The following is a 14,341-nucleotide window of genomic DNA, read 5'->3' as shown; positions in this document are numbered from 1 at the left end:
ATTTCAACCCTGTAATTCTATTTCTGGGTCTCTACTCTGGAGAAGTCTGGCTTATGTGCCCAAGATGGTTTATATAAGAATGTTTATTTTATAGAGTGCTTATAATTGCATAAGCAATTGGAAACAATCCAAAGGTTTATAAGAGCAGAACATACATACATTGTTCTATGATCATAAAATGGAATACTTTTAAGCAATGCTAAAGCTACATTATTGATATAGGTAAATCTCAAAATCATATAGCAGTAAAGCAATCTGCAAATCTGTGAACAGTTTACCATTTACAAAAAAATTTTGTGAATATAAAAAACAATGCTATATATCATGTGTGACTAAGTATATAGTAGTAATATTAAAAAAGTCATGAGTATAATAAACACCAAATTCAGAGTAATGATATTTTCTGGGGAGGGAAGAAGAGAGAAGATTAGGATTCAGGAGAGAACAACCAAGCCACCTCATTGTTTTTTAAAATTACATTGTAATATTGTATTTCTCAAGAAATCAGAAGCAAATATAGCAAAGTATTAAGATTTGCTAGAGGTGATTTGCTATTTGTTATTTCAGTTTCAGAAAAGTTCATTGTACTATTGTCTATACCTTTTCTGTATACTTGAAATATCTCATAATATTTAAAAAAAGTAAGACAAAAATTCTGTCTTTAATTTAAAAAAAAAGAACACAAGACAGCTTGGGTTCTCATTGAGATAAAATTTTGTGTGCACAAAATTTATCATGAATCAACACCTGTGGAGGAAAGGGGATGGAAAAGTAGGATTGGACAGGGAAGAATATCAAATACTCTCCAGGCTAGCAAAGCATTACCATGCCTACAGGAAACCCTGGGGCTACCTGAGACTAATCTTCTATTCTTACCTCAGTTAGTGCTGGAGGAAGGATATTCCCTTGGGGAAAGGGGATTCTTTGCATTCCTGAAGGAGCCAACTGCCTCAGGCCAAGTATTGGCAACTGGGGCAGCAAGTCCTTCTTGGAGCTCCTTGGATGGGTCTGTCATGAAAGTGAAGTTTTGTTTTCTTTTTTCCCTTCACTCTCTCTCAAATAATATTTATCATTGTATTAACCTGAGAGATATGTCGTAAATACAAAGGAGAGTTTCATAGCACATATGAGTAGATTATAATCCTATAGCATATTAATAGCCTTGACACTTCTTTGTAAGAATGTGGTCTGAAGAAAATGTCATATACTAAATCATTAGCAAGTAATTTTAACATTAATTTCCTTGCTTTTCTCAGAAGAGAACAAATATAAGATACCCCTATAATTTAGATGCCCCGTTTTAGATACTGATTTCAAAATTAGCTGTCACAGTCTATGTTTAGAGGGTAAAATATAAAAATTTAAAATTTATAGATGATATCTCTGCATAATCATCTTAATGAGTGTTATTTTGGAAATCGTTAAATGTGTTTTTATGTGACTATGTAATGCTGTCTTCCTCATCAGTCAAAGAAACCAGTAGAGACAGAATTGTCAAATACTTATATCCTACTCATTCATCTTGGTGCCAATCACACATGGGTGTTCAGCTTATATTCTGTAGGGACAGCAGTCATCATTTTACATCAAAGCCCACAAATATAATGTAAAGTTTAATGTAAATATTCACAGGTTTAGGTAGTATTTCCATGCCTAAGAGCTTCCTGATAGTCTGCTTTTGGCACTTCAGTGAAGTCCTACTTGTGACAAGTGTGGACATACAGTAAGTAAGGACATAGTGATATTCATTTTTAAGGGCTCTATGAGGGATACATTGTGAACTTTACTCAGTTGATAAGAATGTCAAAGGAATTGCTCATTTTAAATAGAAAATGCAGCATGAGTACAGAGGCTTGCCTAGCAACTCATTAGGTGTAAACAGTTTCTATAGGTGTCATTCAAGGTTCCTATTTGCAAGAAATAGAGGTGGACATGGCTAATTAAGGATAAAAGGGGAAAAAAGGAAAAAAAAAAGTGGTTATTAGTAAATTCCAACACTTCTATTGGAGAACAAGACTTGAGATTTAACTTCCAGGAACAGTAACCAAATCTGTGCCACAAATTTGGTCAGATAAGGAAACAACTGATAACTTCCACTACCTTTGGAAGTGATTTCTGTGCAAGGAACTTGACCTTGAGATCTAATACAGGGAATGCTGCAAGAGGCAGAACAGAGAAAAGGAGCTTCCTGTTTTCTGGAATCAGTCTCTGAGCTGACATCTGAGTCACAGTCTGGCATGAGTGTATCTTCTAGACAGAGCCAAAGTTACTTATCTCTGCTTCAGAGGAAAAGGATTATGGGAAACTGTGTCCCACCTCTGCCTTCAAGCAGAAATTCTCCCAACCATTTCCTTAAATGGTTGTTGAAAAGATTAGCATAAGCAGCCACAAACATGATTTTATAACATCTACTACAATTGAATTGTTTTTTTCCTATGTTCTTATTTGAAATATACCTTCATCCTACCCTGGTATGGTAACTTCTGGCTATCCCAAAATGATATAACATGCCCACCCTCAGTCCTAGAATACAGAGTAACCAGGGTACAAAGATAATGTGGTAGCTTGAGGAGTATTTGGGGATTTACACACAGTCCTTCTTGGCCCAGTATGATACAAGCAGCCACTCTTGTGGGAAAAGATGTACATAATAAGTAATTGAATAAAATAAATGAAAGAATGGAAATGTATCACAAAAACTATGCTATTTAAGAGCAAAGAAATTATGTCAGGTAAGCATGATACTACTAGGTTACTGACTATTGTACAGTTTATAGCCATATGTTCTTTTGTTGTTTAGCATTTATTAACAGCCAGCAGTCTAGGTATTGTTAGGCAGAGGCAGGCATTGTCCCACTTATCTATTATGATCATATTATATAGCAGTATTGAGCTAAATACTACTCATCTATATCCTTTCTAAAATGCCTCCACTATTGGGTTCATTAGAAAAGGATTTTCAATAGCAGATAAGGAGTTCAGGGATTGTTTATTAAAACTCATTCTAAGAATAGCTTGTGGAATTTACAAAGCCAATGCTATCAAGTAATTGCACATGTGCCTAATACCACAAAGAGTCAATAAAGTCAATTAAATTTTTATGCAAACATTCATATCTAGTCATAAATAATATTTTAGGTAGTTTTATTTCTGATTGGTTTTTAGGTTTATTTGAGTGTTCACCTACCTGGTATTTTGCTCTAGCAATCATTGTCAAATTTGAACCACTTAACAATTTGTTTTGAATAGCTTGTAAAGCATTAATTGGCACAGGGGTTCTTGAGGTATTCTTCAAGATGCTATTTGTGGCTTAAAGCCTTTGAAATATATTTGATTTGATCTTTGGGTGTTTTATAGCATAACATGCTTTCTATTTATTAAAATCCCATCGAACTAACAATAAGAAAAGGACAAAGTTAAAACACTTTCTCTTATAATAGAACTCGTTCACCTTCATGATGTAGAATAGATTGAAGAATATAATTTCTTTTGACAAATTTTCTAGCTTCTTAGTACAATTTTGAATTCCACGTTATAGCCCAGTCTTTTTCACTTTTCTGTCTCACCTCTCTCCTTTCACACAATGGCACATGAATGCATTTGTGAAAGTAGGAAAATTCTCTTGGTTATGTCGTAGATAAATATAGCAAGATTTTTTCTGTGGGATTGAAAGGATATTTTTCCTTAGTTAAATGGCTTTGTATCAAACATGGTAAAGTGATTCTCTTCCTGGAGATTTACATTTTTTTTTAATGCTGTGCTGACATACAGTACAGTATAAGGGATATAAAAATTAGCCATTGAAGATGAAGAGCTTTTATTGGTTGGCGTGCCTCTGATGTAAACACTTCAAGTAAGGTCTCTGCAAACATTAAATTTAATATGGCACTGCAGCAGAAAATATTGTTTTAAAGATCTGATTAGAACCACAAACAAAAAAGGCAAATAAAAATATACGTTTCCAACATCAAATAAAAGCTGCAACTCTATTGCCTTTAAATTTAAAATAACCACAAATCATTAGATTATTTAAACCATCCAAAGCTTGCACTTCAAAGAGCCACACTACAGCTTTATGTTATGGGTACGTTCCTGTGTTTCCTGTGACATACGCCAATTCATGTATCTGCCTGAGCAGCCAACCTCATCACCTTATATGCCTTTTATTTCCTTGACTCACAGGAGCTTCAGTTTCAACGACTCACCCGAGAACTGGAAGTGGAAAGGCAGATTGTTGCCAGTCAACTAGAAAGATGTAGGCTTGGAGCAGAATCACCGAGCATCGCCAGCACCAGGTACAGGGCCAAGGGCTCTATCTTTGTGTACTCTCAAGTGACATGTCTTACTAAGTTGCCCTGCATGCAGTAGATGATTCTGTTAGCGTTGTCCCGGTTAACTTGCCTTCCTAAATTTGACACAAAAGTTGTCAATACATTTTAATTTTGAGAATCCTCTTGTAATATTGATTACCCTTCAGCCCCATGCTTAAAGTGCTATGTATAGCATTGGTAAGCTTCTGTAGCAGAAGAAACTGTGCTTCCTTCAGAAATTTGATTTCTCCTCTATAACTACAGTTGATGGATGTTACTCGGTTAATTGCTAGCTATATGGTAAGCTAATTGACTGGTATTTTGAAAACCTGGTATGGATTTTTTTAAACTGAGAAATATTTCTAAAAATTAAGATTTAGTCAACTTTTAAAAATGCCTTTAAATTGAGTTTTTCTGGAACTCTGTAAAATTACTATATGAAATGATTCTGTATATTCAGATATACTAAATACAAAATAAATATATACTTGAACATTTAATCATGATTATTATTTTTGTATAAATGACCTCTTCTGCTATCTAAGAACATCATTATTATAAAAATAAATACCATATACTCCAAATGGGTTAAATCACTGCTTATCTATAGATTTCTTTCTTAGTTACATATTCCTAGAAAGCCTACTATGAAATACTTCATTACTTGTGTTTTTAAGCTTGGTATGTTTATACTTAGGTGGGTATGCCTATAATAACTTGTCTCTCAGTTATTTTTAGTCACATAATGGTTCTACTTCTCAGCATCTCCTGTTAGTCATAGACAATTCTCTTTTTGCTGAATAGAATGTGGTCTATAGTTTCACTTTTCCAGTGATTGTTGGTATGAATTTTAGATATAAGGCTGATAAATTATATTCACATGAATTTTTCATCTCAGAGCGTACAAGTAAAGTCAATAAAAACCTTTAGAAATAAATATAAAATTATGATCTTTTTTTAAAATTCAGGTATGTTTTTATAGTAAAAAAATCATAAGCAAGGTGTAAAATTTCAAATTATAAATTTCTAATTCTACCTTTATAATATCCAGTTAAATAATTTATCAAGGAAGTAAAAATTGTCAAAACAAATTAGTTTTGACTCTATTCAATATTTTTAAAAAGTTATGTATATATTGAGCACCCAAAAGGGAAATTCACAAACTCAATAATATTCCCCAAAAATATAGACCAATTTTGTTTAGAAAAATAGAAATTTATATTCATGGAAAAATTAAATAACATTTGAAGAATGCAGTATGGCTCAGTAAACAAACAGAGTTTCTCTTGCTATACCAATTAAAAAAAAAATACTTAAGGAAATGGCAAAAGAGAAGGGAACTCTCTAAATACTAAAAGTAGAAAGGGAACCGAAAACCAGAACCAGAAGTATTTGAGCCACCTTTGCAGGAAGCCTGAGAACACTGCTTATACCTCAAAATGAGTCCTCGAATTGGTTTTAACATCCATACAGGGCCCAAGGAGTAAGGTTTAAGGTGTGTTCAGGATGGCCCCTTTGAATTTAAGATTGCTGCATTTAGCCAGAACCTTTAAAGGACCACACCCTTGGCAAACCCAAACTCATACAATATGTGGATTTGGGGTCCAGTTATAACTGTCCCCATCTGAGAAACTAACACCACTAAAGTTGAGCTCACAATCAGATGTTATAAAACACAAATCAATAAAACCCTAGGCTGACATCAGCACTATGACAGAATTGGACTTTCCAATATATCTTCTCTGACAGAAGCATTCATTTGAATAACTATCCACACATGAAAATAACTGCATAAAAGTTAAGGAATCCAGGTGAGGGATTACAGCCCTTGAGTATGCACAGAAGTAAGAAAAGATGAAGAGGGTAGGAAGGACAATTTTGCACTGTGCTTTGTTCATTACATACTTTTGGACTAATTCTAATCTTGTAAAAGATTGTATTAAAATACTTCTCTTCAAAAAAAAAAAAAATATATATATATATATATATCTATCTATCTTGGCAAAGAGTAAGAATCCATAGAAGAGAGAGTGTGATTTCAAACTCCAAAACCTAGACACTGGTATAGAAATTCTGAAAGATGTGTAGAATAAGATATATACAAAGAATGTTCAATGCAGCTTTATTTCCTAAAGTAAAAATATCACAAAGAACATTATTGTCCATCAGGATGAAAATGGGAAACAAACTGTGGATAAGTAAACTCTACAACAATTAAAATGAAATAACTGGATTTGCAGGTAGCACCATGGGGATGTTTTTAAAACAAACTTCTGATTGAAAATTGCAAGTTGCAGAAGAGGAGAAATAGGAGAATATCATCTGAACATTTTTAAAACAGTTTTATAATTATTCAACAATACTTGGAATCATTTATAAGTGAATTCATGTGGAATAAAACCACTAAAAACATTTTGGATTGATACCAATTTAAGAGAGTAGTGATGTCTGTAGGAAGGGGGAAGATATCAGGAATTAGGCTTTGGCTCAAGCTGTAAAGTTTTATTTAACAGAGCCATCTGGAGCAAAAATGAAAAAAAAAAAAAGATGTTAACATCTGCTAAATGGGGGGGTGAGGGGTATAGATGCCTGGCTATTAGATTATCTCCTGTGCTTTTCTTTAAGCTTTAAAATAAGTTAATGGTTATATAGTTCAATTAACTAATTCCATAGATTGATAAAAATTTATAAAATACATGTTGTGGGCAATAGTTACTGTCATTGGTATTGTGTGCTTTGTATCTGGTTCCTAGTGCCTATTGTCATATCTGGGATGTTGCTGAGACTTACTTAGTCAGTGAATTTTGGACAAATTAATGGGTCCTGTAGAAATGAGAACAGGGTTACAAGACAGGTTGTTCTGGAGCATGAAGAAGCTCAGTCATGTTTAGGATATGTGCTGAAAGGACCTAGTAGCTTATGAGGTTGGAAAGGTAAAGCTGTACTATTTGATTATGGAGATCTTCATCGGGTCTTTAAAGGATATCTACAGAAAGTTGTTAGTAGTGATTGTCGATTTATTTGAAGGAAGTTTTTCTTTCTTGACTGTGCTGTGTGCAAAACATAATGAAGAGAGGCCAGACAGCCAAATAGGAACCTATTATGGAATCTTAAGAGTTATGAGTAGTTTTTCTCTTTTAGAGAACTCTAGTTGTAAAGGTAATTGAACCATGGGTTACCCTACTCCCATGTCATGTGATTCCCATGTGTTCTGATATCCCAGCTAAATGCCAACACTTCCTAATAGCCTTGCCCCAAGTTCCCCTAGGAAAATCATCTCTTTCATCTGAATGCCTGTGTCTCTATGCCATAGCTCATCTATGAGATGGTGAGAGCCACCCCACCCCCACAATCCTGGCACAGTGCCTAGAGATCAGTGGGCATTCAGCCAAAAGATTAGTGGATGGATGGTGAGCCAAAATGAAGTCCAGAGGTTTTGAGCTCATCAGAGGATGCTTTTCCTTTAGGTTGTCCCCTTGGTGTCTTTAAATTTCTACCTACCCTTTCTCATATCTGCCCTTTTCATACCTTTCAGGGTGCTTTCCAGAGGACCTTTAGAAGACTACTGGCATAGTTATTCTGCTCTGTGATCACCAGGTCTATACGCTGGCAAGGAGCCCATAAGAAAATAGTGTGGTAGTAGAGGGAGCAAAGGCATTTTACTGTGTCACTTGAGACACACCCCTTTGGGTCTTCCAGCTCCACTAACTGTTCTCTTGGAACCAGAACCAAGAATGTAAATAGAAATTATCTCTCACACTCAGACCCTCTTTCCATCAGCTATTTCTGTTTTGCCCAAAATACAAATGAAATTGCTGCTTATGTCCATGAAGCTTACTATTGGACATTATCCATTTTTTAATTTTTTTAATTGTTTCAATCAGTTATACATGATAGTAGAATGCACTTTGATACATCCTATATAATGGAGCATAATTTCTCATTCTTCTGGTTATACATGATATAGGATCCCATTGGTGGGCTAAGGCATTTGTTCTGAACATACTAAATATACTGTGGTTATATATATATATATATATATATATATATATATATATATATATATATATATATATATTCCACCTCACTTGTATATTGGGAATACCTTTTAAAATGTAAAAAATAAAAATAAAATGCAGAAATTAAGGGAAAAAGAAGATAAAGTTAAAAAAAAAATAAGATGCATCAAGGTTAAAATAGTACCAAAAGAATGTATATTGTAACATGCCATGCATTTGTTTACATAGGTAGTCACTTTTTTCCTGAGTATCCTAGTAGCCATGCTAGAGAGAGAAAGTGCTAATGAACTCTACAATTTAACTGTCTCTGAGTTGTTCAGGAGGTTCTCTCATTCCTGGGACCAAGACTTGAATTGTTTTCCCAGTGTGTCCCCATTAAGAAATCACTGTTTGATGAAGTAAACAGTGTCCTAGGTGGTCTCTTTCCAATAAATTACAAAAATAGGTCCAGAGGGCTTTTTCTCATTGCTAAATAGAATATAAAGGTATGGAATACCACCTTAGCTTAAAGTAATTCTCCAGTAGGCCAATCTGAAATCTATCTTAGCTCAGGATGATGCTCAGCATATGTAGATAAATGGATCAATTTCAGGTCTGCTAAGCAGGCAGACTACCATGATAGTTCCTATCTGCAGAGCCCTTGAGAGTCCTGGATTGTATTGTGCACTGAGATGTGAGGTGTCCTATATTGCAGGTCACTGTGCAGGTATATGGTATATGCACTATAGCAACACAAATAACTTCAGCTTAGGCTCCTTAAAGGAAAATATGCCCTTTAAACCTTATGTTTCCCATGGACTAGGCAGCAGTCTTCAAATTCAATGTTTGATGCACATGGGATTTTTTCTTTTTCACCATGCAATATCATCATTTGGATATTGTTCTCACACTAATTGGGTTTAGATTTAAGTGGGTGGAATAACAGTAAAAGGACCCAGTAACACAATGAAAGACCACCTGGACCCTGTGCCCCTTTTCTCACCCTGTAACTTCCTTTGCCCTTCTCTGGTCCCAATGTCAAAGAAGGGCATGGGGTAGCCAAGACCATATTCTTAATCTGTACTTATTGACTTTGGAATTAAATAATGATCATCTTAATTTTTAAAGTGCAAGAAAATAGAGATTCTACCACCCAGAGATAACTACTATAGTTTTAAGTTAGCTATACTAAAGTTAGAATAAAATTCACCCCTTTATAGCATAGTTTTATGATTTTTTTTGACTAACACTTTTGGTGTACAGTTATAACTACCACTACTAGCATAGAGAACATTTTTATGAACCGCCAAAACTGAGACAACCACTTTTAACAATTTACTACATGCCTTTCTCTTTAAATTTTTCTTTAAGGTAAATCCCCTTGTAATTTTTTATCTTGTTGCTGAAGTTCCTCTTTGACATACCAAGCCTAGTACTTAAACAAGGAATTCCCAAGGCAGTAAATAGCCTTGGGCCTAATTGGATGCTAATTTGGCAGCATTTGGAGATTACTACAGCCTTCCAAGGGTAAGAGCAATATAGGTAGAAAACTTGACTAGGAGAACATTACAAGATGAATTCAGCCTTCAAGTATATGAAGTACAGTCTGTGTTCATATTTCCTGCAAGCAGGGAAAATATCCTAGCTGTTCATCTTGTTGGGGTAACGAAGATGTGAAAGGACAGGAAAATATATTTAAAATTCAAAATTCAGAACATGAAAATATCATCTTAGAATTGCAGAAGCTATCTCCAGAATTTAAAAACTATGCTTAGTGAGAGACATGGAATCCTACCATTGTCCAGAATTTCATCTTAGCTTCTGTTCATTTTTAAGTTACTTCTAGATAACTTAGATGATGAAAGAGAGTATATTTCTTTTAAGGCCATAAATTTGATCCAAATATTTTCTCATGCAAATCAGAGCTTGTTCATGTATATTAAGATGAAGCACTAACTTTTTGTTACAATTAAAGTTTTAAAAAAGGATATTTAAAAAGTGAATCCTTTAATAATTATATATCATAGTAATGGCAACTTTTGGAAATAAAGCAGTTTTAATTTTTTTGTTTTGGCTATTTGTACATGATTATAAATTCAATTATCTTATTTGGAAGCAGATGGTCTCTTTACATTGTTCTTTGATGCTTGCTTGGTATTTGAAAGCTACTGTGGACACAGAGAAATCCTGTCCATATCAATTGAATGAGGGAAGAAATGGGGAGCAATGTTGAAATTACCTCATCCTCTCCCTAAGATTATCTCTTTTCAGTTAGCTTGAAGCTCTGCTAAAATGGAATTCTTTATGGTTTTAGAAAAGGTCATACAATCTTGAAAAATAGTCTTATTATCAGCACTTAAGAACTTTTTTCCCCCCAATAAAAAGATTCAATTCCCCACAGCCATTTCAGGTTTCTGTTTTATTTTTTATGTTGTTTTTTTTTTTTTATTTTGTCTTGTTTTTTTTTTTTACACTTTATCAGGTTTTAGTGGTAAAAAGTTTTTTTCATGGTTCAAATCTTTTCTTCAGTGAATATTTTTAAGTCACTGTGAAATAAATCTCAAATAATGCATTCTTTAAAATGGGTCTTTGAAAAGATTGAATTTTTTTATCCCTCAACAGTTTTTACTTGTTTAATTTACCACTTTAGGAAAATGTCTGATAAAGTTCTGTCCCTTTGACTTCTAATGCTCCACTAGCCAAAACCTGATGGGGTTTTTTTTTTTTTCATTATTAAATAAGTTTTATCGATTTATTTCACATTCATTAAAATTCATACTTCTGAAGTAGACAGTTCAGTGTTATTTAATATATTTATGTGGAGTTATAAAAAATTACCACTATCTAATTTTAGAGCATTTTTATCACCCCAAAAAGAAACTGTCTTACACAGTAGCTTTCCTTCCCTTTCAGGGCCTCAGAACCACTGACTTACTTTCTATGTGGATATGCCTGTTCTGAACATTTTATATACATGGTATTTGACAATATGTGGTTTTTTGGGTCACTTCTTGTACTTAGCAGAATATTTTCAAGGTTCATGCATGTTGTAGCTTGCCTTTTTATTTCAAAATAATATTTCATTGTGTGGATGCAACATTTTGTTTATCATTCATCTTTAATTATTGTAAAGACTTTGCTGTTTCTTAGGCTTTGATCTGGTTTGGTTTGGCTTGGTTTAGTTCCCCCCCACTCTGTGGTGCTGGGATTGAACGCCAACCAGCCCATGCCAACTGTCATCCCACTTTTTCTGTTGTTGGTTGTTTTTTTTTTAGACAGAGTCTTGCTGAGTTGCCTTGGCTGGCATAGAACTGGAGATCCTCCTGCCTCAGCCTTCAGGGTCATGGGAATCACAAGCATGCATCATCTGTCTTAGATTTTAAGAGGGCTCCAAGCATTCCTAGACTGGGGTGTATGGAGAACATAAGGAAGATTCCCTTCAGCCTGCCTACCCATCATCCTTCTGTCTCACATGAGTTTGCCTTCTTTCCTTTCTCCTTAGCTTTCTTTTTTACTAAGTCCTTGTTTATTGCTAAACTATTTGTCAGTGTTGATTTATTTTTATTTTTAAGTGCATGGTAAGTATTTGGGAGTCCTATGATGTTCATTGCAATAAATTTCCTTTTGTAGTGTGAAATTTGGTCACTACTGATTTTCTTTTTTTTTTTTTAATAGAGAGGGAGAGAGAATTTTTTAATATTTATTTTTTTAGTTTTCAGTGGACACAACATCTTTATTTTATTTTTATGTGGCGCTGAGGATCAAACCTAGCGCCTCGCACATGCCAGGTGAACGCGCTACTGCTTGAGCCACATCCCCAGCCCCATTACTAACTTTTTTAATGGTCAAACAAAAGATCCCTGACTTCATCTCCAATTCAGACTAATTGCAAAATAAACTAATACTTCAGTAAAATTATCAGAAACACTCTTTGAGTTCTCCACAGTGAATATTTATTAAGTGGTTTTTCTTCTGAGCAAATTAAGTAACATTGAATTTTATGGTGCAACTCCTATCGTAAACACAGTGAAGAGTTTTACATCTGAAATACAGAAAACTAGACCATGGATGACATGCAGCTTTGCATAACTTATTTATCTGGATCATTTGCTTAGCACAATTTTTCCAGAAGCCTGTATTAGTATTAGTAATAGTATTAGTACTAGTATTAGTATTAGTATTAGTGTTACTGGTAATGGGAATTACACCCAAGGATGCTCTACCGCTGAGCTGTTTCCCCAGTCCTTTTTATTTTTCATTTTGAGATAGGATTTTGCTACCTTGCTGAGGCTGGACTCAAACTTATGATCCTCCTTTCTTACCCTTGTGAGTCACTAATAGGCATGCACCACCACATCTGGTTTTCAGAAGGCATGGTCACCAGCCAGTTTCATCTGGGAAATATATTTCCACGTGGAAATTATTCCTACACATTTGATTAAACTTGAATAATCAAGACTTAGGGTAGGACATGTGAGCCCAGAATAATTCAGACAGTACTCCTTTAGACTAACATTTTAAAACTAAGAATGTGATCATGTAGAAGTTGGATGAATGTTAAACCAAATAATTTTTATGAATAATAGAATATTTTGGAGACTAGAACATTATAACAAAGCATTTTAATCATAGTGAATAAATATTCCAAAATGAATTAGCTATCTCTTAGAGCATTTTAAAATGTTAAATAGGTGATTTGATTGGGAGGAAAAATAAAAAAAGGTCAACTTTATAGTTAGCATCAAAGTTTCAGTTTATTATAAAACTGTTATAGTATGTTTGGTTGAATATGGAAGCAAACCATTTGTATTAACTATTCTAATTAATGAAGAGGAAAATACTTGTTAAAATTTAGAGGCCCATGCATCTAAAATATATATGGCATGCCATTATTTAATTATATTTTAAAGAACCATTTTAATTAGAATAACATTATTCCATTTTCTCCTATTTTTCATAGTTCACATCCTATAATTACTATTCTTAAATTATTTAACAGTAATAAATGATTGAATTAAAACAAGAATTATATTACTACCCTCCACTCTTAATCATTAGATTTTTTAAGGTATGTATATATTATCATTAAAATATATTAAGAACTTTACTAAAGTAGGGCATTCAAGATATTTCAATATATTTTTTGATAAAATTTACCTTTACTGCTTTATAAAATTACTAATTATTTTTAACATATCAAAACAGCAACGATACCAGGCACAATGGTGCACGCCTGTAATCCCAGCAGCTCCGGAGGCTAAGACAGGAGGATCGCAAGTTCAAAGCCAGCCTCAGCACAATCTAAGTGTTAAGCCCCTCAGGGAGACCCTGTCTCTAAATAAAATACAAAATAGGGCTCAGTGGTTGAATGCCCCTGAGTGAATGGCAAGGATGCTTTTAAATCCTGTATTTTTTTAAAGTAGTCACAGCCTAGAATTAAAGCTATAAAGATTCATTATTTGGCTTCTTTTTTGCAAAACAAATATTGTATGTAAAATTCAGATCTTCTTTGCACCAGTCTTCTTTTTCAGGGTGTAGTGTTAAATATATGTATTGTTGATAAATATGCATATATTTATATGTATATGTATTTCATACATCCATGACTAATATTTTGTGTTGCTTTGTAAGCATACAAGTGGAATAGTCTATGAATCATTGTGCACCTTGAGTTTTTTATGTTTCTATCCATTATTGATACATATGTAGATCTAGTTTATTTTTAAACTGCTATAACACCTGTGTCATCCACTATTAAACTATTTAGCTATTCCAAATTAAAATTTTACAGTATTATGAGAGATGATGATAATAAACATTACTTTTTTTTTAAGAGAGAGAATTTTTTAATATTTATTTTTAGTTTTCAGCAGACACAACAACATCTTTGTTTGTATGTGGTGCTGAGGATCGAACCTGGGCCGCATGCATGCCAGGCGATCGCACTACCGCTTGATCCACATCCTCAGCCCCATAAACATTACTTATATGTAATGATCAAACCAGAGTGATTGACACACATCTGTCATTTCA

General features: G+C 33.8%; 1 protein-coding gene across 7 annotated transcripts in view; it reads left to right on the top strand.

Annotated features, from left to right (window-relative positions):
• Pkp4 (plakophilin 4) overlaps nucleotides 1-14,341 on the top strand; it is a 244,136-nt gene that overhangs the window by 140,014 nt on the left and 89,781 nt on the right. For all 7 annotated transcript variants that reach the window (XM_027938029.3, XM_027938028.3, XM_034635857.2 and 4 more), the window contains one exon: nucleotides 4,183-4,295. In XM_027938029.3, coding sequence (XP_027793830.2) covers nucleotides 4,183-4,295 — 113 coding nt within the window. The remainder of the gene's footprint in view (nucleotides 1-4,182; nucleotides 4,296-14,341) is intronic.

Source organism: Marmota flaviventris, chromosome 11 (assembly GCF_047511675.1).
Source record: "Marmota flaviventris isolate mMarFla1 chromosome 11, mMarFla1.hap1, whole genome shotgun sequence".
NCBI lineage: Eukaryota > Metazoa > Chordata > Mammalia > Rodentia > Sciuridae > Marmota > Marmota flaviventris.
This window is presented reverse-complemented; position numbering and strand designations above follow the sequence as displayed.